Raw genomic sequence first — 27283 nt, 5'->3', positions numbered from 1 at the left:
AAACACATTACCATGAGACACAAGCATGTCCTCAGCTAACCTCAAACCTCAGCGCTGCACAGCCCGATCGGTCATCTTAGATCTCTGGCCAGAACCTCTGGCTCCGTCCGCTCAGCTGTTTACCTTCAGCTCTTGTTTTAATTGAAAACACTGCTAACATTGACACAGTTAATGTACTTGGATGTTTTGCGAATCCAGCCTCGCAGCCCCTGATTCCAAACTGGCTTGCAAAAAACCGGGTCGTTTCCTCAGAGAGGAGGAGGTCAGGGAGTTTGTCTGTGACAGCAAGGTGGTTTTGGCCAAGAACAAGAAGAAAAGCCTGTATCCACATGCATGCAAGTGCGTCAGGACCCACTTCAGCTCCGGTGGCTGTAGAATATTCTGTGAAATTAATGATGTCTGTGGGATTATTGTTAGTACTTAAGCTGTCTAGTACTTATCTATTATAAGAAATGGAAAACTTCTCTAGAAAGAACAACACAAGGACAGTGAAATGAATGAGGCAGTGAAAACGGAAACACTGAAGAATATACAAATTTATGAAGTGAGCAATGTGTTTTTTTGGATGAAGTTATTTTGAGAAATTCTGAATTAGTAATCCTCACTTCCTTGGTTTAAAGACCCCCTCCAGACATATAAAAATACTCTACTTTGAAGAATAATTTGTGTTTGATATGATTATTCCACAAGGAAGCTCAATTACCACTTCTTAAAATGACATCTGCTCCTTCTCCCTCATTGAAAAATCCAGAATATTTTAATATGCAAATATTTTTCCTATCAAAAATTTCCAAGATGTCTCCTACTTCACTTTTAACTTAATTCTCAGTGTATGTGAACAGGAGGCTTCAGGTTTCTACATCACACGTGCGTAAATTGCATACTGGATTACGATTGGCTCCAAAGTTGTGATGTCACAAACCACGCTCATAATACGCTCCTTCTAGTGTCAAACTGGACATAAATTCTGAACAGTGAAGCTCAAATATCTAACTGAAGGGAAAAGAAGCAAAACACATAGCTGAGCGGAAATGAACTCCTCAGGGCAAATGTTAAAGTCGTGTAACAGCTTTACATGGAATTATTGTTGTATTAGACAAATATTTTAGTAACTGATAAAATCTTATGTTTGAAAGACTCATCTGTGCTCCCCCCCCCCCCCCTCCCACCACAGAAATTAAACGAGCAAGCAGCCGCCATGTTTGAGTCCGGAGAAGAACCGGAGGTGACCACAGGTCTAGGCATCATGAACGAGCTGGTGGTGCCCTGCATCCCCCTGCTGCTGGTCCACGACACCGAGAGGGACCTGCTGGCAGTGGAGGACATGAGGAACCGCTGGTGCTCCTACCTGGGCCAAGAGATGGAATGTGAGTCCTCGGGGGAGAAGGGAACAGCCTAGACTCGGCCTATTAGATATTTCTGGAGAGTTGAAGTCTTAGGTTACTAGTACATTCCCCGTCCCCCTGCCAAAGGTCATTATAATCAGGCCACTGCTCAGTTCACACATTAGAAAGACTCTGAGGTTGAGCGGCAATTCTTCTTGTCCTAGGAAATCTGAAAATGAAAAAAATTATGTTGATGTTATCTAGAACAACACATGGTGGACACACATTTTTAAAATTTTAAACGGTTCAAAATTGCATGAAGATACTTCCCCAAAATCAGAACCAGGACAGCTCAATTATCACACGGAAGAAACTCTCTGCAAGAAGTCACAGCTTTAATTGTCTAACGCTTAGAAAGAGATCACAGAACCTCTTCTAGCTATTCAGCTCTGAGTTGAGTCAGTATATCACACATCAGCGTATATCAGTCTTTAAATAATTGAAAGCCATACAGTATATATATACATATATTTAGATTGTCTGTCTGATTGCACTAAGAAAGGTTCAGAGAATGCTCCTGAAAATGTATTTCCTGGTAGAAAAACAACATTGAAACGGATTCAGCTTTTATCAGTATGTTCCAGTATCAGTCCACAGAGAGCTCGCTCTCAGAGTTCCTGGCCTTTGTTCAGGAAAAGCTGAGTATTATCACCCAGACTCATATTCACTAGAGTTTTACAATCTGTTTGTGTTGTGGAACATGCTTTCAAACTACTTGCGATATCGCATTGAAAATATTTACCCTGTGATTTCTGTGTTTCGGCATCAGATTGTGGATGCAAGGCCCATACAGTTAATCATTTGACTATCTCTCCGTCTGTCCTCCTTCTGCTGGCAGCCAACCTCCAGGAAAAGCTGACAGACTTCCTCCCTAAGTTACTGGACTGCTCGACGGAGATCAAAAGCTTCCACGACCCCCCCAAGCTGCCCACCTACTCCACCCTGGAGCTGTGTGAACGATTTAGCCGTGTCATCGCCGCCCTCGGCAGGGTGCCCACCGAGGGGAGATGAGCTCGGAGGGACGGCCAGGCACCTCTCCTTTATCCCTCGCCCGACCCTGGGCGTAAATCCATGGACCTCTCTTAACCCATGCCTTCCTTATAAATCCAGGGGTCACTCGCTTTCTAGCTGTTATTCCTCTGTTACTCTTTTGCTGCTATAGGTTTTATCATTATAAATATTATTTCACTTTTATTTTAAGCAAAAACACAAACGGAGGAAGGAGGAGGAGGAGGAGGAGGAGAGGAGAGGACGGACTGTTGGGAGGGAAAAATGAAATGAGAGGGGAGAAGTTGATGGAAAAACAGTGGCAATCCTGCAGTGGTTGAAAGCCAAGCACATTCTGCTTCAGCTTTGCAAAAAAAAAAAACAAAAAAAACATGAGTTTGAGGGTTTTTCATAGTTTATTATTGTTGTTGTTGCTGTTTGATTCAAGCTTCCCCAACTACGCTCATAGCCCTTTCTAAAAGCACCCTTCTCTGCGTGAAAAGGATCACCCTGCTGCTCTGCCTCCAGTTTGGTACAGTATTACCACGTTTTGTTTTATTTTTCTAAGGAAGTAAGGAAGAGAGCCTTCAGATTTATCAGCGGCTCAGAGTATCTCAAATGGGTCTCATGTCTTTGTGGACTGCACCAGAATGAGATGTTTTAAGTGCTGTGGTAGACAGCCATGGACTTTCTGTGGCTTGTTAATAAATCGAGAGAATAAAATTTTATTTATGGCCCTTTTAGGCCAAATAAACAAACTTTTGCCTGATGTTGATTTTTTTTACTTTGCTTGCACAACAATTTCTCATACTGAGATTATTATTATTATTATTAATAACATTGAACTTCATTGTTAGAAGTGAAATGGTCACTTTTCATTTGAGACGTTATGATGATGGACAGAGAGGGTGAGTGTTGGGCTGATTGGCATTATGTATGAATCAAACCTGAGTTCTGAGGTAAAAAGAAGTTAAACCAGTTTGTTAACCCGCTGTGCTAATTCAGCTAGTATTATGCATCTTATTAGACTCAGAATTTCATTAACGTGGGGATACAAACTCCAAATACAGCATGTGGCCAAAATAATAAAAAATAAAAAACAGACTCAATTTTAGCTGCTTTGAACTGTGTTTTTTAATGATGTGATTTTGGACTAATTTCCTGGAGTAATACTAATTTCCGGGAACACGGACCCCTACAAACAACCCTGAAGGCAGTCAGCATTTTCAGAAGCCTTTTCAAAATGTTGCTGCCAGCATTGTGCAGAACGTAAGATGAAAGCAATCTTTCAAAATGGTTTTGAAAGTCACTGCCGTGTTTCGATTTTTACTCCAGGCTGTAACTCAGAACCATGAAAACGAATTACTCTGGAAGAATGCAACTTTGTCTTTTTAGTTTTGATCCAATCCTGTATTCTCTCCAGTATACTGCACAGATTTGGTACATGCACACATCACCTATTTGTTTCTTGATTCTCTAGAAAACTGGGCTGTAGCCTGAGATCCTTAAACTGGGCCTTACTGGCTAGTTGATTTTGTATGAGCCGATGTTTTATTCATCATCTTCAATATGCTCATTACAAGCTGTCAGGAGGTATAAGAAAAAGATTGGTGCTGTTTTTACAAAAAAAAACACACAACATAGAGGAAAAAAAATTGGAGGATTTCTGAATAATTTTGAAGACTTAACACCCTCCCGATCAAAAAGATGCCAAGAAGCCCAATTTAGCATCTAAAACATGTTACGATAAGGCAATTACAGTAGAATAGTAGACTATTTTGCATTTACTACTTTAGAAATAAAAAATTAATATCTTAACCCTGCACTGGAAGGAAGAAAAGACTGTTAGTAGCGAAACAGTAAATTATATGGAAATATTGAGATGTGTTCAGTTCAATTTTTTAAGACTTGGAGTGACCTCTTGGTTAAACTTCAGTTGTCTGTGTGCTCCTGGAAAAAAAATAAGACCTGAAACAAACTTTGCATTGGGCAGACAAACTCTCTCTGGTGGTTGACAGTATTTCTATTGTGTCTGTCACTGACCTGGGATGAACTTCTATTGACAAGTTACAAGTGCTTGAGAATTCCTTCACATCTGTGTGTCTGCCAGTGTTGGGCTGTCTGACAGCTTAGCAGAGGCAGTAAAAAAACAAGACTAGGTCAAAACCTAGTATATGGCAGGACTGTGTATGAAACGCTAGAAGGCTTTTCATTTGAAATGGGAAGTTTTAAATTGATAGAGGAAGTGGCAACCAAACCAATTTGACATAGGACCACATAGGGTCTTTATCAATACCAAGTATGCCAAGTTTGGACTCTGGAGTACAAAATTCTGAGGACGCAAGGACACAGTATGAGCATTCAGCCTGCTGACAGCAGCAGCTCAGCTTCAACACACCTACCTGACTGTAATGTGACAAAATAATCTCAACTCAAAGCTCCACTAAAACTTTTTTCTCACAAAAAATAACCTCATTGACAGATAGATGCAGTAAATGATGTTATTCAGTCTGTAATGTAGCTATGATAAAAAAATCCAAACTGTTATGTAGCTTAATAAAATAAATCAAAATTTAATATAGACTGATCTGTTCATTTTAATACATTTATATTTATTGAAAAGTGATATCTGTACACATAGAGCCCCAGAGGCAGCGCTGTTGTTCTGTCCAGTAAAAACATGAAGCTTCACTTTACATTCAGACAAACTGATGTGGCAGCTACAATTGTTAGATTTCATCTGCGAGACCAACATTTATCTTCCAAAATGAATTATATCATATATCAAAATGCTGCGGAGACATTAGAGCCAGCAGTAAATTACCAAAGAGCTGCACAGATCAGCTCATCGGATCATGTTCTCCCCGGGATGATGACGGACATGGACGGGTCGATCATCAGGCTGGGCTGCTAGCAGCTGAGATGACTGGCTGGTACCCGACCAGCAGCTCCTCACATCTCCAAATATGTCTGAGCAGACTTTCAAACAGGCGTTTTTTGGATAAACTGGCCACATACTGGGAATCTACACGATTACTTTCTTGCCTGAAAAAATATTAAAACTTAATGAAGTGACATATTAACAGTCCTACAGCTAATCTACACCATCACTGCCAGTTGGTACAATGCATTCTGGGGTACTTAGTTTCAGCGGCCTTCCTCTGGTTTTGGCCGACCAACAGTGTACCTTCATCACTCAGTCAGCCAGCCACTCAGTCAGTCACTCACTCACTCACTCACTCACTCACTCACTCACTCAGTCAGTCTCGGACATTTGCGTTTATAGGGCTGGTCCAGCCAAAACCACCAGTTTTATTATCCTGTAACTCAAAGTTGTACCTCTGACAAAAAGATTAAAAATATCTCTAACAGAGAGGCAGCAGATTCATCATCCTATCCCAAATTAAAGTGTCTGCACGCACACAAAGTAATAAATAGAAGCTTAGGGCTGAAATAACAACTATTTCTATCATCGATTAATCTGCAGATTATTTTCTCGATTAATAATTTAGTCTGTGAATTGTCAGAAAATATTGAAAAATGCCCCCTACAATATCCCACAGCTTAAGGAGAAGTATTCAAATGTCTTTTTTTGTCTGACCAACAGTTCAGAACCCAAACATACACCGTTTACTGTCATATGTGTCAAAGAAAAGCAGCAGATCTTCACATTTGAGAAGCTAGAACCTGTGAATCTGGCATTTTTATTAGTAAAATGACCAGAACAATTAATTGATTATCAAAATAGTTGCTGATTAATTTTCTACAAACAATTCTATAAATTGTTGCAGCTCCAAACGGCAGCAAAGCAGGTCTGGCTAATATTTCTTCTGCCAACTTCTATCTGTTTGGTTTCTTCTGGTGTAATGCAAACTTCTTATCACTGCCATTTGGAGAATATCCCTAATGCATTTGTATTTTATTATACCTGTCCATTCATCTTGTGAAAAGCTCACACAATCTCAATGCCTCATAATCAGACTGAGGCGGATTCAACAAACAAAATCTAAAAGGAATAATTACTTTCACTTCAACCCATCTTTTAAGTCTATTTAGACAGCAGTTGGTTGAAGGTCAGTGTGATAATGCCTAACAACAAATTGCAATGTTTTTTTTAATTCAAGTCACTCTGTCAAATTAACTGTTGTCTTTTAATCCCTTTGTCGGGCTGCCTCAGAAATCAGGTGATTTTCAAAGGCAAGCTTTTTCAGTGATAACGTGTTGGTGTGTTTTCTTCCCACATAACTACCAGCACTCAAAAACCCAGTGAATCAAACAGGTTTAGGTGCTGGTTTGTTTTTGTGATTTTTGCAGATACATAAATGTCTGCAACACTGTCAGAAGTTCAAGGTGGGTTGAATGATCATGAGATGAGTTGTTTACAAATGTTTTATAATGTTATAGTTAGAAATACACGTGTGTGTTAAAGTTAAGGTAGATTTGATCAGATTTTAGTCACCACATTTTAGATTCATGCTAGCTGTTCTAATATTAATATTTTGACATTTATGATCCTAGGTTTACCTGGATATTTCTCCCATTTAAAAAACAAAACATTGTTTGACTTCGTCTTTACTTAATCCACTATACATTAAACAACTGTTTTAATCAGCTGTAGCTGCAATATAGCCTCCGGCCAGCAGCGGCAGCACTGCTGCTGCGCAACAGCAACATCACTTTAGGGGCGACGAAGATATGCAGCGCCATCTGTGGCTGAACCATCCAAACCGTGTTTTTTTGGTTTTTTGTTTACTGTTTTTTTTTTTTTTTTTTTTTACTGTTTATTTTAAGTCGCTGCAGAAAATGCCTAGAAAATTTCATACCAAAAGGTAAGTTTGTATTTTCAACAAGAAACTTATTTAAGAGAGAAACGTGCAGGTTCCAATTCCACCTGTTAGCTATGTTAGCTAAGGCTAACTCCTTAGCTTAGTTAACACTCTCCTGTCCAAGTATCATCATCAGCCTTTCATTTACTGTTTTAACAATTTACATGTGTGTGCTGTTCACAACAGTTAAATGGCTAGAGCCCTGTTTAAATTAGCAAGTTTATACATCCATGACAAATATGCTGACTGTGCTTGAATTCTTCCAAACAGCTGATTGGCTGGGATTCCACTATAATGCCATTGGGCGCCAGTCTCGAAACCGGTGAAATCGTTAAAATCATAGGTTAAAACGCGGGCGATTCAAAAGATAAAAAAAAACAGCGCGGTGTATGTATGGAATCAAATAAAGGTCATTAATATTTTGAGATTGTGAAATAGTTTGTGAAAAGATGAAGTTCTGCAGCTGTCGAAATATTTTGTGCATGTGTCCAATTCGTCAAATGTAGAGTCAATCTGTCCAATCAGAGGGCAGATAGTTGCGTTGTGTTCATCACCCTGCAGGTCCTGAAAAATGGACGACAGTGCGGGCTCTCCCGCAACTCAGGTGGGTATAATTGTACTTGAGGATGCCATTGATAATAATGGTAAATATCTGATGTGTCGTGTATTTAGTTTGTAGTTAGTTTGCTGTTATTGTAAGGCAACACAGTTGTCAAAATGCATATTTTCAAGTTCAGGAAGGCTGCTTTATGTATCCAGAATAGAACAGTAATGCAGCTTTAGCATGTTCTCAAATGTCCGCTAGTGTTAACAAGTAGCAGCATTAACGCTGGCAAGGAACTTTTCAAGCTGAAGGCAAACCAATTACTCGGCTGTGTTACATACTGTCGCTCTGCTTTAACATGTTTGATTGAACGGCAAGTGTTTAAGATTTAGTGGCATCTAGCAGTGAGAAATGAAGACAACTCCCCTCAACCTCCCCTTCCAAGCATGTAGGAGAACTTAAGGTGGCCACAAAACTCACAAAAGGTCCTCTCTAGAGCTAGTGTTTAGTTTGTCCATTCCGGGCTACTGTAGAAACATGGCAGTGCAACATGGTGGCTTCCGTGGAAGGTGACCCATTCCCTATGTAGATATCAAGGGCTCATTCTAAGGTAACAAAAACACAATGATTCTTATTTTCAGGTGATTATACACTAATGAAAACATACTTTTGAATATTATATTCCATTTCTGCCAAGTCCATTCCGCTAGATGCCACTAAATCTTACACACTGGTCCTTTAAATAATGTAAACATTGCTAAGCTAACCATTAAAACATGCTCTTGAGAAAATTGCCCTGAGCGGGACAGTTGTATAACCAGATGGATCAGCATTTGATGTTATTGTAGGACTATAATGTGTTGCGCTGCCATTAATGATGTTGAAGCTTTATTTCTAAGATCTTTCTAATAAGAGTAGTATCCAGTCTTCCCTTGTGCCACAAGTAAGTTGCTACAGTAAATACTTCTGTGAGAAGCAGCGCTGTATTAGCAGATAGCATATCTGCAGCTTTGTGCGACCTGATAATAACACCCTTTTGCTAGTAGACATGTGTTTCCTTTCTCATATTTCAGATACAGAAAGAGGCCAAAGACTACAGCTCCATTCCACAAGTTCAGAGGGCCATGGTAATAAAATGAGTGTTATCAGGACCTAGGATTCCACAACTTTGATCCAGAAGGCCAGATGATCCACATCAGTTTAGTTTGCTGTCTGCTGTACCAGCCTTGACTACTCAGGAGCCACTGTAGACAATCAGATCAGCAGGAGGCATGACATGCATGGAAATATGTCACTGACTGCACTGCTGTACAAGAGGTGGTTGTTACACTTAAGTTATACATACAAAATATGAATATTGTTCATCCAGTTAATCTATTTGGCATAAGTGTCAGTGCTGCTCTCTGAAAACAGCAAAGTAACAAAGTATTTCAAAACAATACAGGCCACATCTGTGTATTATTAATGTTTCCAAACAGTAACTTTTCTTTTTTTTTCCTCTTGGCATGTAAGGATTCAATATGTGGATTCTTTGAGATTTTTAATTGTATTTTTTCCAGAGGCCGCAGAGACAGAGGATGACCCTGCATCAGATGAAGACCACCTGTGAAATATCCACAGTCACCCACCACATCAGACTACATATTTGCCATATTAAATTGCCATCTATATAGCTGTTCATTTTTATTTGTGACTTGTAATACAACCTTCTGTGTATATTTATTCTTGAGCCAAATAAATTTTTACAACTGTAAAAAGCCATAATTCATCTTGTTTAACCTCTTAAAGACTGCATGTCATGATTAAATGAAGGTGAGGGTCTAGTAATCATTGTTAATAGTACAATGGTGTAACAAACATGTATTTGTTCAGAAACAATTCACTGTAGTCACTTTATTGTTAAAAAAAACAATAGCACAAGAGATATTAGATAGCAAATAAAATGTACATAAATAACCTATTTACAGTATAAAGCACCCCAAACTATTTACCATTGAAAAATTGGAATTAATTGCTTTCTATAACACTCTGGATATCAGATTCTCCAGAAACAGCTGAATGAAAAGTGTGTGACCTGGACCAAGAGTTCCACACTGCCATGCAAATACTGTCTGTTATCCTCTGCTGTGTCTGGCAGGTCAGCTGTTACCTGGGTGTCACTCCTGATCCTCTATGCTAATTTACAAGCTTACTAACTTTACCTAAGCTAATAGCTAACGCTAACTTAAGCTTAGTAAGCAAGTCAATATGAACCTGACACTATCTTCAAATTTACAATGAAGCTTCTGTAATCTCACAGGAGCTAGACTGTCCTAAATCCACAAAATTGTAAATACAAAGAAATGGGCCAGCATTCATGTCTAACTGTGTAATTACGATATATGTCTCCATTCTTGGTTTGCCTTCAGCTTGAAAAGTTCCTTGCCAGCACTGATGCTGCTACTTTGGTAACGCTAGCAGATGTTTGTGAACATCCTAAAGCTACATTACTGTTCTACTCTGGATACATAAAGCAGCCTGTCGTCCATCTCTCAGGACCTGCAGGGGGATGAATGTAAAGGAACTATCTGCTCTCTGATTGGACAGATGAACTATGCGTTTGACCAATCAGATTCAGCTGTAAAAATGGTCAAAATTCATACTAGTAACTTGTAGTTTGTGGCTTGTAACTTCAGTGTGGCATACACAGGTAGGAAATTTGTGTGTCCATCTCTCAGACTTTGAAATCTCACTGACGAAAATTTTCCTGCACAAATTACACATGCAAAATATTTCTACAGCTACAAAAAGCTTTTACACGTGCAAATTATATCTGACCTTTGCTGTTTTCTTTTGTTCATTAAAAATAATCTAATGACTTGACACAGCACTCTTTTTCTCACAGAGAACTAGCTAGCATACTAAACTAAACCCAACTGATTAGGCAACTTACTAAGTGAACTAATCTGACAGTTAGTAGTTATATTATTTGGTTATAGACTCTTTCTTTCAGTATTTCTAGAAGATATATTTTAATATGTTGCTATAGCCTATAAAGAAAATACAGTTGTGTCGACACGGATACAGTAGTGCACAGAGGGGAGAGCCAGGATGGCGCCACTCTAAGACACTCTTTCTGTGCACTGGTGAATCTCTTTTTGTTCAAGGCTTGAATTTGTTTGCCCAAAAGCAAGAAGCATGTGAATAGTTTTTCTAACGTTAAGAACAATACTTTGAGGTTTGTTTGAGAAACTTTGACCCATTTTTGACTTTTTTTCTGTGGGTTTTTCTGTCGGAATTTGCCTATGACAAGCTAACGCTGTTGCTAAAGCTACCCGTTGTCTGCTTGCTAGCTTGGTATCCCAACTTGCAAAAAAATAACTCACTCTGCCGACATGCCGACTACTGGGGAGAAAATGGAAGTGGAAGGGGCAGTGGAAAATCTTGAACGAGTTCATGACTATGCCAAAAAACAAACTGTGGCTATTGAAATTCTAGCAATAGCCCACAGAAAAAAGCACAACGCCAAAATGATCCCTCCAATGCTGTTCTGCTTGTTGCGATTAATGAGATTTCTGAGTCACAACGCTACTTCATGGAGAAACTGGAATCCATACAGAAGAGTGTTTTCCAAAACCTGGACAATATCCAAACACTCTCTACTACAGTGCAAGCTGCAGAGAAGAAGGTAGGGGAGCTGTCATCAAGAGTGGATCCCTTGGAGCTCCAAATTAATACTTTGTCTGCTGAAAATAAGAGGTTGCTGGAAAAAATGAATGACATGGATGTTTATTCCAGGCGCTGGAACTTGAAGATCTCCAGGGTTCCCAAGTGCGAGGGTGACAATGTTAAAATGACTGTGATCGATCGTTTCTCCTGTTCTCACAAACTTTCTTCTAAAGACAGTGGATATCGCCCACAGACTGTGTCCACGGATGAGGAAGGAACTGCCGCATTGCATCATACATCAGTTCTCTTACTGAGCACACAGAGAACAAGTCTGGGTAGACACTAAGAACTGTGAGATTCTCAAGCTGAAGAAACTAAAGATATCGGAGGACTTATATGACGGATGCAGGAGTCAAGCTGCGGCCACTGATGGAGAGGCGAAGAAACAAAACAAAAGAGCAGGCTTTAGTGGTCCATTTACTGTCATTGCTGGTAAGAAGGTCTTTATAGAGGATTTGACATGAAGGGACTGTATGATTAAGCAGAAGCAGTTGTTTGGGGAAACTTAAGTTTAAAGTATGTAGGCTGTCTTATAAACTACATGCGTTCTTATTCTCATTTTCCCTCTACTTTCCTTCTTTTTCTGAAAACAAAAGATGGTATAAGGATATTTTTTGGTTTTTCCTTTTATGGAAGGATAGCTTTAGATCTTTAACTTTGTTTATAGGTTCTTGTTAATACTTGCATTACCATTCTTACTGATAAAAAGATGGATACATATTTTTCTATTTTTTTGTAACGTGATTCAGTTTTATCTGATTCTCTCAAGTCACTTTCTTTAATGTTAGCTTAATCTAAAAGTTGGGCTTTTGAATTCAAGTTTTGCACATTTCTCTCAACCTTATTTTGTAGCTATCAAAATAAAGTTTTTTTACAAGTAACACATTCATCCTCAAAAGATGAAGCATTCTGGCATAATCAGTGGCGAGGGAAAACTATATTTTCTTGTGGCTCTAATATATCATGGAGTGTTTTAACTTTGTTCCATCTTAAATTCAAGAGGGAGGTTTTGTATGCAGAATTATTGGATTCTGGCAGATGGATTTTGGTGGTAATTAAATCTGGTGATAATGTATTTTGGTAAATGTTTTTGATTTTAATGCAATAAACTTTAACATTACATTCCTTCAATTTTTGTCAAAAAAATTGGCAACAAAGAAACAAATTTCCCTCAGCATCTATAATTGTTGGCAGTGACTTTACTGAGGCTCCAAATTTATGTATAGACAGATAACCTACTAGAGAAAATCTAGATCATTTTAACCCTGTTATATATGATTTTGGTGGTAGGCTATCCTACTAGATGCTCTAAGAATTATACACCCTCATGAAACAAACCTCTTTACTTGGTTCAAAGCAGAATTAACACAAAAATCCCATTTAGATTTGTGGATTTTTTCTGATAATTTGGCCTCTTTGATCCAAACATGTAATATTACTGCTGCTCCTTTAACAGACCATGCTTGAATAGATATTTCTTTCACATATTCAAATTCTACTCTTTGCAACAAACCTGGATATTGGAAATTAAATTCTTCCTTTCTACAGCAATCAGCTTATTGCTCAGGTATTAGGCAAATTATTAAATTCCAGTCAATGTCTGAAGTTATGCCCATGTGAAAATGAGAGTTATTCAAATATGAATGTCAAAGTTTCTAAATATGATTTGTGAAGCAGCAGTCAGATGATCAAAACAAGGCTCATGTTGACAATATAAAAGATGTAAATGATATATTAAATATACCTTTCCCAAGCAATGAGGATAAAGAGAGGTTACACTTATTACGGTAAAAATTTGGTATTTTTTTCCAGACAAAAGCGAAAGGAGCTTTCATAAAATTCATCTCTCTTTTTTAATCTGGAGAAAGAATGTGGTGAGGCAAGGAAAATGTATGCATTATATATTGATAACAGTCTTTCTAAGAATAAAAAGGGGCCATCTCCTCATTTATTTATTTAAGTTATACACTTCCTCCTTTGACTCTCATGCTTGTCTTGTTTTTTGACAAAGTAAACCCATTTATCCCAAAAATCTCCAGAGAAAATTGTGAACTCCGTGAAAGTCCAATTTCATTAGAGGAACAACAATCTATTATTACAAAAATGCCACTGAATAAAAGTCCTGGTTCAGATGGATTGCCTTATGAATTCTGTATAACCTTTTGTGAGGATTTAAAACACATTATTGCAAGCCTTTGTAGATTGTACCTAAAAATAATGAGTTAACTGTTTCTATGATCCCAGATCTTCTAATCTTGATAATTGGTGACCTATAACCTTGCTTAATTTGCACTACAAATTACTTGCTGCACTGTATGTTAAAAGATTAAAATTATGTTTAGAGTAAATTATTTCTACAACGCAGTTGTGTTTTATGAAAGGTCGGCACATTTCTAATAATATCTGACTTGTCTTAGACATTTTAGATTACCCAGAATTATTTGGTGACAAGTCATTGTTCTTACATTTGGAAGTTTTCGTTACTGTTGAACACTCCTTTATTTTTGAGGCTTTACAATATTTTGGGTTTAAAGAGAAGTTCAGGAATATGATAACTACACTCTATACTAACATTAATAGTAATCTTGTTTTAATGTCAACCATGGGATTAGACAAGGATGCCCTATCTCACTGTTTTTGTTTTTAATTGCTGCTGAACTTCTCAATTTGTGTATTATCAGTTGCGTAAGTGTAGTATTAAGATAGATGACAGTGTTCTCACCATTAGCCAGCTGGCTGATGATACTTTCAAAATGAGATTTAAGTATCCATTATTATAGATGCCTTAAAATGTTTTCACTTGCATCTGACCTCACTATTAATAAAGATACAGTAATCGTGAAATAATGACGATTCTGCGCAATTCTGATATCCTTTTAGTAGAGGATTTTTACTCTTTTACCAAAAGTTGAAAAGTCAAAATCTATTTTTAACTGTTGGTTACAAAGAGGCCTTTCTGTTATGGGCTGTGCTTTACTTTCTAAGGTGGAAGGTTTATCTAGATTGGTGTATCCAGCTTTATCTTTATATGTTGATGAGAAAATGTATGCAGCTGTTGACTCACTCTTATTCAAATCCATTTGGAAATATAAGACAGTATGTAAAGAGGAAAGCATTTTTCAGACAATACTCAGAGGGTGGTTTTAGTATTTTAGATTTTCAGACTATTAATAGTATATTTAAGATTAATTGGCCAAAATTTTGTTTAGTTCATAATAATTCCCCCTGAGTATTTTATTCCAACTTTGTGTTTGATCAGTGTGGTGGAAGTTCTTGCTTTCCTGTAATTTTACTTCAGATAAATTACCTGTTAAACTTGCCATCTTCCATAAACAAGCCCTTGACACATGGAAGACTGCTTTCAAGCACAATTTCTCCCCACATGGGTGTATCTTATCTAACAATCAACATGTTGTATACAAAAATAAGACCCTACTTTTTAAGGGCTGGTATGACCAAAGTATTGTGTTTATTACTGAACTTTTAAATGTTACGGGGAACCTAGCTACCTATGAAGAATTCATCCAACAGAGAATATCAGACATTTCTCACTCTCAGCAATCCAGAGAATCCAGAGAATCCACTAAATTGCTGTCTCTCACTAAAGCATCCGTATCATATGAACTTTTCTCAGGGCTAAAAGTACAACAAAAGTGCGACAACAAATTCCATGTACAACCCACAAATGGATATCAGTAAGGCGAAAATGCTGCAAATGTGTGACAAACCAGTAGTTTGTCCTGTGTTGACAGAAGAAACTTCAGTTGTGTCTCATGCACTCAGATCTCATACCAACTGTCTAATACAATATCTTAATTAAGAGTCTCTCCTAGAACCATGTATCCGTCCTGAACTGTCACAGTATGGACGTTACGGTTCGGTGCATGGCATGCAGTCGTACAAAGAATACGCTCTGTGACCCGAACAGTTAATGTCAAAGACATGCACTAACTACAAACAAACAAAAAAACAAACTCATGGCATTTTGTAAAGGACTAACATTAGCTAACAAATGAAGACCACAACAAAGTGTATCATCATTACTCTGCAGAACAAACCCGAGCACATCCGGTGCCTACACCAGATATGGCACCACCACTGAGCTATTTTCAATGGAGTGAAAAGGTGCCACCTTTGAGTTTGGAATCCAGTTCCTTTAATACATCCATGGTGGATCTGATAACATTAACAGTGGCTCAGTTCCATTCAAATGTCCGAGTAAGGCATGCTGGTGAACTATCATGCACTCTACCAGGGTCATGAAATTAGAAAAACTGAATGGGATTTGTCATTAGCAATATTATTAATTGCACTTGTGCCTCTCCTGTACTCACATGTTCAAATGTCTGCAATGAAAAAAGTCTGTTTCCTATTGAAAGCTTAACAGTAGTATGACAATGTTATAATGTAGTGATTTTCTTATTACACACGAAACACATGACTGTATAAAAACAATTGATGTAGCCACGCCCTAAAGCATACCCTGCTTTATCGTCAACTTTAAATTAAATGGGGCCATAATTTACAAAATGAACATCATGCTGTATTGAAGAAGACTTGATAATAGTGATTGAGATCATAAACTCATTAGGAAAGTGTTTACTGAGGTAATAAATCAAGTGTGAAGAAGGGTCATTTTCTCATAGACTTCTATACAATCGGGCTTCTTTTTGGAGCCAGTGGAGTCGCCCTCTGATGGCCATTAGAGAGAATGCAGGTTTAAGGCACTTCCGCATTGGCTTTACTTTTCAGAGCCGGAGCTGCCTGCTTGGTTTTGATTCATTTGTAAGTCTTGTTTACAGCTATTTCAGCTGCATTTTGCCTGAAACTTGATGAAAACTATCTTCACTTTTCATGCTATTTGAACCATTATGGTTCAATATCAAAGATAGGAGACTATGGTGAAAGACAAAATCTAAGGAAAAAAATTTCCTTAGACCTAATTTTACCAACTTTTTAGGAAAATTTTTAGGAAATACGGTTCAGGATGACATCTGAGTCAGAGAGTGAAAACCTTTTACATCTCAATGTAACTAGTCAAACCATGAACAAATCACAAATCATCAGTCATAAATAGCCTAATCAATATTTTGAATCATTGATGTAACAATATTGGGATGTTGATATTCAGTTTCTTTATATGTAACACTTGTTCTTTCTAAAGTGTCTGACCAGTGTTGGTGTACTTGTTCATATACAGGATACAAACACTGTTGTGATTTGACTGAGGCTATGGATCAGAGAGTTTTACTGTGCAGAGGTGCTCTCCTTTGGTGCAACACACAGCTAGAAGGCAGTTTTCCTTTATGAGCAAATTACTTTTTGAGTGAGTTTTTTCCTTATCCAGGATAAACTGCTTAATTAACTTTGTCTGTTGTTGTAGAAATCACATGCACATTGCCTCTGGCCCTGCTGTCCTCACCAACCAGCTCCAGCACTGGACCAGTGAAGACTGATACGATGGTGTTTGGATGCCATCAGCAGGATGCCATCAGCAACCTTCTTAATAAGCATAGCTTGTGGATGGGAACTTTGATGTTGCAGTTTATACTCCTTTAGAATAATAAAGCTGAGCTCCTACAGCAACTACAACCTCACAAGGTTGTTGCCATGGTTGTGAGTTTGCTAGGCTGTGGCAGATATGGGCTTTGCTGTGGCTGTTATGATTACCTAGGCTGTGACACAGCACGACCTCTGCATGTAGCACTAACTACATGCAGAGGTTGTGCAGGTGCAGTGAAGTGACATTGTTGAGCTGTCTGAGCATTGTGGTGAAGCTATTTCTTGACTCCTGTGGTGTTTGCAAGTAACACAGCTGCCATGTCTGATGGAAGTACCAGGTTCAAATCCTGGCAGGAGTGTCTGGCTTTACAATGTTGTCCTGGTCAGTGTTACTATCATGAGTACTCAAAAAGGTAGCCAGTCATGATCCCAGCCATACAAAATATCCATAGCTACAATCACAGCCATAGCTTTAGTCATAGCCATAGAGTCCAAAGTGGCATTTCAGAGCCCAGTTGAATGCAATAAGATAAATATAAATAGCCATAGAGTCCAAGTCATGATATTGTGTCCAGACTAGCCTCTGTTCCAATAGCCTCTGTAACTCAGTGCAATCTGTCATTCAGTATTTCTTTCATTCATCTATGAAAAAATGACACATGTTCCTGTGGTTTAATTTCCCTTTTCCAAGACAAATTGGCATCCACTACACAACTTGCTATCACGAGTTGAAAAGAAAAGTTGAAAAGAGTGAAACACTAATTACTTTGTGAGTTTCCATGAGCTCCCTCCCTCTATTGAAGTATTTTTTTTCAACTTTTTTGTTCAACTTTTTATATTATATATAAAATTTACAGACATGTCTGAAGTAACCGCAACCCTTTGACCCGCTCACGGTCTCTGCGCGTCTGCTGAGCCGTGATATTTACGACGGCCTGCGGCTGATGGGAAATGCTGTGAGCTTTGAAAAAACAGAAGTATTGAATAAACAACTTTATTATATATATTTTTTAGAAAGATACCATCCTCATGTAAACATATGGAGTGAGGAATGCTACGTAAGGCAGGATTTTTAGTCATAAATGACTACAAATGTCTTGGATTTTTCTTAATTGTGGAACAGAACCTGGAAGTTTAAGTTTCATTTTGCAACTCTATTGGCAAAAGTAGAGTTTCAGAGTCCAGCACACAGCCAGGAATAATCTGCCACAGCAAAAAGAGGCACACTCATTCACTAAAACACATTTGTGTCCTTGAGGTATATTAAACATGTTTAATGTAATAAGATTAATATAAAAAAATATATCTGATTACAAGAAATATATCTGATTACAAGAAGAATCAGATATTATTATTCTGGAAACAGCAGTGAGTGTTGTTAGAAGACCTGGGTTCACTCAACCTTATTGACTGTGACAAGAGTATTTTCCATATGGATCCTTTGTTGTCTGAGCATCTACGCACTTTGAAACCTGATACACTGTCTCATCTCTAGCCACGATGGTTCACATCTATTTGAAGATCAATAATCTCTGTTTATGAGTTTTTAATCATCATAAGACCCAACAAGTAATATGAGTTTGAGATCTAATGTATGTGAGACTGTATGTTGTCCTTGTTTTAACCTAGTTTAAAAAATACCAAGTCAAGAGTTATTATCTGTATTGCTGTGTGTTTGTGTGTTTGTGTGTGTGTGGTTTGTGTGTAACCACCTTTGAGTTGGCCTTTTGATAGACCTATCTTGTGGGGTTGCTAATGTTTATTGGGCATTAATTATCATTATTGGCAGCAGCATCCCCTAATTTTACTCATTATTTCTATTGACTTGAAGTGGGCCATGGAGCCAAGTTCTGTGATGATTATAGAGTAGAAACAGTGGCAGTTCATACAGTCCATGATACTGATGGGCAGGCTTAATTAGTGGTTGAAATGATTTTCCAACAGCGTCCAAATTTGAACCCCATGGAGCCAATTCATGTCCTGCAGTTGTTGTTTGGGGAAAAGAACAACAGACAATTTGCACGCCTCAGTGAGCATGGTAATTATTCAAAAAAGTAGTCAAACATATTGACAAAATAAGTTTGCTGAAAGGTCAAATATACTGTATATATACTTGACGTCATACAGTACACGTGTGTCCATACACACATTCTCTTTTTAATTCTGACATTTCATAATCACAGCAAAACCAGAGAGAGAACTGTTTCAGTGAGAGACGGATTATGTGTTTTCCTCCTACATAACCAACAAGGTTCCAAAATCCCAGTTTAAAATAAGTTTAGGAGCTGGTTTGTTGTGATTTTTGCATGTACATTCAAAAGTAGTATGATTGATCATGAGATAGGATGTCCTGCTGTATAATGTCTTTTCTAAGCTCTGATTCATACTTTCAAGTGGAGGGCAGAAATGTCCCATAACACATAATGTATCTTACATATGCACATGTACCGCACCATACATCCATGACCACATCCCACAGCTTCTTTATAAGTAGGACTGTTGGGCAGGGGAAGTTGCTTGGCCTCAATCAGACACATTTGGTGTAGGAGACTGTGGCATGATCACAGCTCTCCCACTTTCTTTGTTGAACCTTTGTAGAAAGTGGGAGAGCTGTGTCTCGATCACAGCTCCATTTTTAAAAAAAAACAAACAACACATGAGGAATTATAAGTAATGTTCTTGTTGCTTTTGCAAATTTAAAAGTAACATCTGTGCCTTCAGTTTACTCTCTGTCCTATCAGCTTTTTCTCATTTAGTTCCATTCAAATGTCCAAATAAGGCATACTCATAAACCATCACGCCACCATACATGCTGTGATATGTTCTGTTGTGACAGAGGTTCTTATGAAAGCATTAGGATGTTAATTTTGGATTCTGGCCATGTATTTGTGGTACATTATACAAATTAAACAAAAAATTCAGGATAAATAGTGAATGAATAAGCTTGTTTTGATTCATGCATAAGCTTGTCTTGTTTACAGCTATCTCAACTGTCTTTTGCCTGAAATGTGATTAAAGCTGTCTTCACCTTTCAGGCGGTGTGAATCTTTATGGATCAGGAATGAACGTTGTAGACAGCATAAGAGAGTAAACTTATAGCACTCAAGTCCCATCTTCAAGTTAACTTAGCCATGCTATGTGAAACACTGAGTCAAGTTCATTTATATAACACACTTATAAACACCTATGCCTAAAAGTCATTTGCAAGAAAAATTCCCAATTGTTCCTAAGATTTGGTCTCATTTGATTTTAATTTGATGACATCACCATGGGCTTGAATAAATTAAAGGAATTTTTCACTATCGTCTCACATTTTATAGGCTAAATTATTATGGAGAAAATAATTGTCAGGTTAATCGATATTGAAAATAATCCTTAGTTGCAGCTCTAGTGTCTATATCTTACTCCACCACATACCACATTATATTAACATTTAATTTTTTCTGTTGTTGTAGAAACCACATGCCCATCACCTCTGGCCCTGCTGTCCTCACCGACCAGCTCCATCACTGGACCAGTGAAGACTGATCCAACAACCTGCTGAATAACACCTAGCTCAAGCTTGTGGAACGGGACTTGATGCTGCAGTTTACAACTCCTTTAGAATAAAAAGGCCAAGCTCTGACAGCAGCTACAGCCGTTTGCTGTTGTGAGCACTGCACAGGTGGGTACACACTTTGCTGTGGGGTTGGCGCTGAAATGCCACTCAGTTGAGTGTATATAGAGATTGACCTACAAAAATTTAGTGCAAAAATTCTTCAATGACATAAAATTGTGGTAATGTTAGTTTTGGCATTACCATTCTGCTTGGCATTGATTCTTGACTCCTGTAGTGTATGCAGGTAACACAGCTGCCATGTCTGATGGAAATACCAGGTACAAATCCTGGCGGGAGTGTCTGGCTTCACAATGCTGTCCTGGTCAGTGTAACTATCATAAGTACTCAAAAAGGTAGCCAGTCATGATCCCAGCCATACAAAAATCCATAGCTACAATCACAGCCATAGCGTTAGTCATAGCCATAGAGTCCAAAGTGGCGTTTCAGAGCCCAGTTGAATGCAATAAGATAAATATAAATAAATGTATCTGGTCCGCAGGTTTGAATCAATGAGCTCTAACTACCAGCTTTGCCTCTCGGAGCTGGTAGTTAGCTAGAAAGACCAGGCAGGAAGCATTGTGGATCATTTGAAGCCGATAGATGGCAGAAGAAAGAGTGCATGGTTTCAACTATGCAACTCATAAATGTTACACAATCTCTTTTCCCCTCACCTTTCAGTTGAGTCAGCTTTTGGTGTTTATCAAAAAATGTGTACTTTAGAGATGTGTGACGGGAACTCAGACCCTCTGCAGCTGCAGTGGCTGACTCAGGAAAACGTCTCTCGGAGCACAGCCTGTTCCAAGTTCACGCTGCTGGCAATTTGCAGCCACTGCATGAATAGAAAGTAGTGGAGGGCATTCTTCACATAGCCATTCTGAATACACATTTAACATCTTTGTTCATGTGAGTCTTTAATCCTCCTTGAAGTGAATATCAATTAACAAGCACCACTTTATAGTCAGGTTTGAGAATAGTTGGTTTGGGGTGGGGGGGGAGAGTCCTGCCCTTGCTTGTGTGTTTTTTATGGTCAGATAAAAGTTGTGCAGTGAGAAAAATGCCATCTGGGCTCTGTGCCAGGGGCTGGTGTTTCACAGCAGCTACCGCCTCACACCGGGATGTGATGAGAAGCTTGGTGGGAGAGGGGGACTGAGGTGAGGAGGGGGTGCCTCTCAAGGTACCACTTCCATGGAGACCCAGCTGGGCCAAGCAAGACTTCCATCAGTGGACAAACAAAAGGTGAGGTGGCTGTCTGACTGCCTCATTACTGGAAGCCCAGCAGCCGCCACCAAACTGCTGAGATCTGCTTCTCTGGGCCGTCAGTGAGGGCAACACTAATCAACGTCTTGTGGTAATGAGCGATGTTGAGCATAAATCTTTTCTCATGGGATTGGATGTGTTGTTGCTGTTGGCTCGGTTGCCTAGGAAATAAGCATCTCACTGTAAGCAGCAGGCTGCTGTCTGTTTGCGCTTCTCCTCAAATCTTTTGTTTGTTTTTGAGTTAACGCCAACCTCAAAACTGGGCACGCTTTCTGTAACTTACCTTTGTTTTGTTCAAAGACTTTTTCTTGCCTTTTCGACTTTTATGAGTCTATCAACTTGGTATTGTTGAGGAGATCTGTTTTCTGCATTCTTTTCTTTGCCAAGTTCAAGAAGACAAGGGAGAAAAAAACACAGTATTTGCCACCTCATACCTGACCATCCCTCTCACCACTTCTTGTTCTCTGTCTGTTCCCTCTAATCATAGACCCTGTGACATTGGCTGAGAAAGACTCAAGTGCCACCAGTCTTCCTTCCAAACACACAGTGTGGTACTGTGGTCATGATGTGAATTCAGTCAGCATGTTGGAAGAGCCCAACATGTATTTGCCCAGATAAGACTGCAACAGGATGAAGTGCTGACATCACAAGATGGACACAGAGGATTATGGGATTTTAGTAGCTGTTGCAGCTACTTTGGTAATGCAGACTGCACATAACCTGTTGTGGCTCTTCAGTTGACCACTGATGAACATATAGCGATGCCTGCTTTGTATCATCAATATTGGAGAGTTCATTGTTTTCACTATTTACACTGAAATCTCTTTTTATCTGAATACAGTGACACTATAAAGACATATACAAACAAGCCTAAAGACAGTTTTGACTTTGGCACTGAACACTTCATCCACCAGCCGCAAGAGGTTGGTTTAAAAATAGCTAAGCAAGTGAGGCATTCGATGAGAATAGCAGAGTCACTGATGATAGCAGGCATAAAGTTTGGATAGAGATGAAATATTCGTAAAAGCTGTATTTTAACTATACTCCCAAAATATTATTTCATCAAAGATATTTGTAGAACATTACCTTCAAAACAACTTAAATAGTGTCAGCTCTTCCATATCTTTGAAGTGACAGCAAGTTCATTTTCTCAGTGTGCTTTTATATCAATTAAAATCATTACTGCTTATGGCTAATCCTATGTAATAAATTCTTAATTACTTGATGAGGTAAGTCCAAAGTGCTAATGAATGTTGTTCTTTCACAACCAGCCAATAAGAAATGAAGTCGTAAACAGAGAATGAAGGAAGTGAAGCAGGAGCAGTAAACACTCCCACAGAAAAGAAAGCACTCCAGACATTTTGCATTCAATTTCCCATTTAGGCAAAATCACAATCAGCAAAAAAAAGAGTGTCTTGGCTTCCAGTCAGTGAAGAAAAGGACTGATGCATTTAATATATGAAGAAACATTTGGGCCATAAATCATTACCTTAAGCCCTTTCAGTCTGCAGTTTTCTTCTTTAATTTGCCCTCCCTCCCCCACCTCGTGGCCCAGATCACTGAGGAACTCACTAAGAGCATTGTTCCTCCTGCCAGCTCACTTGGCATATCTAGTTTTATTTAGAACCCTCTGGCTGTTTTGCAGGAGGAGGGAATAAGCGGTGTTAGAGGTATTTATGAGGTTGTCCTCAAAGAACCTTTCTTTATATCAACAGTTTGACTAATGCATGTGACAGTAAACTTGATGTTGGCAGCAACCATGAAGAAGTTGTCCATATGACTGATGTTGGTTGTGAATGCTGCCAAACCAACATGTATTAATTATAGTACCTTTTAAAAAGATTTAAACAGACCTCTTAAAACTGATTTCCATGAAAGACAGAATGTTTGGGAACTACCTAAATGACCAGGCTGTTAATAGTTCCCCAAAAGGTTTTAATTAAATCAAAATCCATATTCCTAAAATGGTGAGTAGTAGTATCAGTACCAAGCAGCCTTAAATGAGCCTTAAGTGAGTAGTGACTTTGCTGGAGGAGTGCCCTGTTGGACCAGTAGTCTGGGACATATACCACATCCCTGCAGTGTCCCTGGTTTGAATCCTTTAGGCAGTCTTTCTTGCATGTTGCTCACTCTTTCAAATATAATCAATTTAAGCTGCATTGTTAAATTCATGCATTCTAGTTAATTTTATCTTAATGCAGGAAGGAAAAACAGCAATATCTCAATATCCTATCAAGGTTAAAATGCAATAGGTTTACCTGCCTTTGTACTCTGCAGTAGTAGGTCCCCTCAATTCTCTTCTTAATAAAACTATACAAAATATAATAGCAACAAGCATAACATTTGGAATTCAATCCACTGTGGAAATTATACATATGCTATTTATATATCCCCAATCAAAAACTGTGCAGTCAGTGATGACATGACAAGAATCACATCTTAGAACTGAAACTGAGACTCACAGTCACCTTGAAACTTGACATTGTCAATATGCTCGGAGCCCAATTTGAAGCATGCATACCAAATTTGATGCAAACCAGTCACAAGTTGAGAAGATGTAACTATAATGCCCAGTGTAGATCAGACCTGTCTGCATGGATGTCTGTATCACTATGAAAATTGCTGCTGCTTTTAAAACCTAATCCTAAACATTCCCATACTGCCTGACTGTAGATAATGACTGGCAACTGTTGAGATGGAGCCATGAAAAATATAAGAATAATAAAAAAAAAAAACCTTCAGTAAAGCCTCAGGATGAGAAATAATCCGTGGCTATAAACCTCAAGAACAAGGCTTGTTAGACATGCAGGAACTCAGAGTAGGCCTATTTGATGAGAATGACTCTGTTTATTTTGGTTTTAAAATGTCAAAATAATAACTGCCAGGTTAATGCTACAGGTGGTAAGCTATGTTTGCAAGAAACTTTTTTTTTTTGAGCCAGAATTTGAGCATTTTTCCCTCAAACTCTGATGCTACATCTGTTACAGTAGGTTTAAAAGTACTAGTAAGGTTTTAAAGCTTTTGTTCCTCATTTCTTTGTGTATACCTCTATGACTTATTTCTATAGCTTATTTCCTCTTTCTTCATTTAGTAGGTGTCCTATTTACAGTGGATTTAACTTTAAGAAAATACCATTGTCTTTAATTTGTATTATTTAGGTTTTATGAACTAGCTTAACGTTAGTTAAGTTATAGTTAATTATATTAGCTAATAAGCTATTTATCATGAGCTGGCTCATTATCCAGGAAATTTAAAAACACGTTATGTTTTCTCATTTGGTTAAAATGACACCACAGTAAGATGAAATTGATAGAAAATCATGAGAAAGGTAAAGTTGGAATATCAGTAACATCATAGTGTTCACTGTGGCCAGGTACAAAGTGCTTTTAAACCTTGTAACAATAAGGTTACAGGCACATTGCACACATTGTTATCGCTGCAGGGATAAAAGATAGAAAGAACATACATTTTGTCCAAAAAAAAAAACAAAAAAAACCCCAAAAAAACCCGCAGGCTGCCAGGAAAATTGCTACTTCAGCCAACAAAGTTTGGGATCCTTCCTCTCCCTCATTTGGAGCTGACATCCCACTAAAACAACAGAGGAAACCATAGGGTGAGTCCAGTCAAGCAGCCGCCAGCAATTGAACCTCATTTTCATCAGAGGACTTAGATTCAGCCGTCCTTCATTTTTATGCCATTTACTGCTTTATTTCAAATCGCCCAGTGGATTTCTCCAGCTGTAAGAGGTATTTTTGTTTAAGACTGATCAAACAAATGATGGGCTTCCTCTCTTCTGCTAGTGAAGTTTGATATATAAATGTTCCACAAATATAAAAGTCAATCTATCTTGAGGCTAGAGTAGTTACTGGCTTCTTTAATTTACTGAGTGACAGAATGGAGAAGTGGATAGTCGACTGTTTAGGCCACAACTTGACACTGAAGGAATCTATTCACTTGATTTGTTTAGCTTTTTGCTTTTATATCTTTATCCAGTGTTCTACCCACAGTTATTCAAACGAGTACTCGTTTTAACTGTATTAAGTTAGGATTGTTAATAAGATTTTTAACTATCATCAGAGCTACCTTCGTTTTAACTGAATGTTGTTTTGTGTCTGTTATGTCAGGTGTCTTGGCACTTACACCCTATGAGAAACACCTTTTCATTTTGTCAAGTGTATGAGATACACAAGCGGGTAGTCCCGGGTCTGAAAAGTGAAGCCAATGCGGAAGTGCATTAAACCTGCATTCTCTCTCTAATGGCCAACAGGGGGAGACTCCACTGGCTCCAAAAAGAAATCTGATTGTATAAAAGGCTATAAGAAAATGACCCTACTTCTCACTTGGTGTACTACCTCAGTAAACTGTTTCCTAATGAGTTTATGGTCTCAATCGCTAGTTTCAAGTGATGTTCATTTTGTAAATTATGGTCCCATTTAGAGTAAAATAGATGATAAAACACGGTATGCTTTAGGGCATAGCTACATTGTGATTGACAAGTCGCTACCACAGCGACAATGTTGGTTATGTAACCATGGTGTGTTTTCAATTCATGGAAGTTAATTTTAACATTTTTTTTTGCCTAAAAAAGTCTTGTTCAGCATTTGGTTGTACTAAAAGACCTTCTAAGGAGTCAGAAGTTCAGTTCTTTCGGTAAGTACATTTTGTTTGAATGGTTTTAAGCCTGTTTTTTGCAAGTGAAAATTAGCATTTGCATTAGTATTATCACAGTTAACCATTAACTGTAAATGCACTTTGCTAACCAAACTAGCAGCCAGCATTAGGGCTAGCTCCACCCTCTCGTCCAAATATGGGCAACTCTCATCACTTTTGGCTCCAAAAATCCAAGATGGCAACCTTCAAAATGCCAAACTCCAAGCTTCAAAACGCTGTGGGTGACAATGGGTGATGTCATGGTGGCTATTATTTTTATACAGTTAATGGAATTACATAAGGTGTGAATGTGAAAATAAAGGAAATCTGAAATCACACAGTAAACAATTATGCATGCCATTAGAGGTTTCTCAAGTGGGGTGTGCGTGTTTGTCATAGACTGTATATAAAGATGACCCAAAAGTGAAGCCAAAACATCTTGATCGCCCCCTGGTGGCTGTTTGCAGTATAGGTCATAAGTTCCGCCCTCTCTATCTTAGCGGATGGGACATGGACCAAACTAAAAAATTAAAGTGCATGTCAAATAAATTTTTCCCAAAGATGGTTTCTGTCATTTTAGGAAGTTTCAAAGTACGCTGGCACAAGTTGTTACTTTAAAGTCCATGTAAAGTATTAATGGTTACTGTTCTGAGTTTGTCACACCACAGAAAAATATCCACCCAGTCAAGTATATAAAGTAAGGTTTCAAAATCGTGGGAAAATAAGTAGTATGCTGTGCTCATGCCAGTCACCTTTCTACGTCATAGAGCTACCATTTCAGGCCTGCCCAAAAAATCCTGAACACAGAAATGGTGAAAAAGAGATT

General features: G+C 38.3%; 1 protein-coding gene and 2 long non-coding RNA genes across 9 annotated transcripts in view; all 3 read left to right on the top strand.

The window, feature by feature from the left end:
* The window catches only part of usp25 (ubiquitin specific peptidase 25), a 28845-nt gene extending 25715 nt beyond the window's left edge, over nucleotides 1–3130 (top strand). For all 4 annotated transcript variants that reach the window (XM_044369890.1, XM_044369891.1, XM_044369889.1 and 1 more), the window contains 2 exons: nucleotides 1175–1367; nucleotides 2224–3130. In XM_044369890.1, the coding sequence (XP_044225825.1) occupies nucleotides 1175–1367; nucleotides 2224–2396 (366 nt within the window). In that variant the 3' untranslated portion in view covers nucleotides 2397–3130. The remainder of the gene's footprint in view (nucleotides 1–1174; nucleotides 1368–2223) is intronic.
* A 3906-nt stretch (nucleotides 3131–7036) lies between these two features.
* On the top strand, nucleotides 7037–23003 carry LOC122996150. 3 transcript variants are annotated; one of them, XR_006406941.1, is made up of 3 exons: nucleotides 7037–7201; nucleotides 20408–20616; nucleotides 22295–23003. It is a non-coding gene; the product is annotated as an uncharacterized LOC122996150 (long non-coding RNA). The 3 variants fall into 3 exon arrangements; XR_006406943.1 differs by lacking the exon at nucleotides 7037–7201 and adding an exon at nucleotides 10823–11882; XR_006406942.1 differs by lacking the exon at nucleotides 7037–7201 and adding an exon at nucleotides 17809–18990.
* Nucleotides 7209–9499, top strand: LOC122996152. 2 transcript variants are annotated; one of them, XR_006406945.1, is made up of 3 exons: nucleotides 7209–7802; nucleotides 8816–9059; nucleotides 9302–9499. It is a non-coding gene; the product is annotated as an uncharacterized LOC122996152 (long non-coding RNA). The 2 variants fall into 2 exon arrangements; XR_006406944.1 differs by lacking the exon at nucleotides 7209–7802 and having other exon boundaries at nucleotides 7810–9059.
* Nucleotides 23004–27283: the final 4280 nt, after the last annotated feature.

This window comes from Thunnus albacares, chromosome 13, assembly GCF_914725855.1.
Source record: "Thunnus albacares chromosome 13, fThuAlb1.1, whole genome shotgun sequence".
Taxonomy (NCBI): domain Eukaryota; kingdom Metazoa; phylum Chordata; class Actinopteri; order Scombriformes; family Scombridae; genus Thunnus; species Thunnus albacares.
Note: the sequence above shows the minus strand (reverse complement) of the source record. Positions and strands in the feature narration are given on the sequence as shown.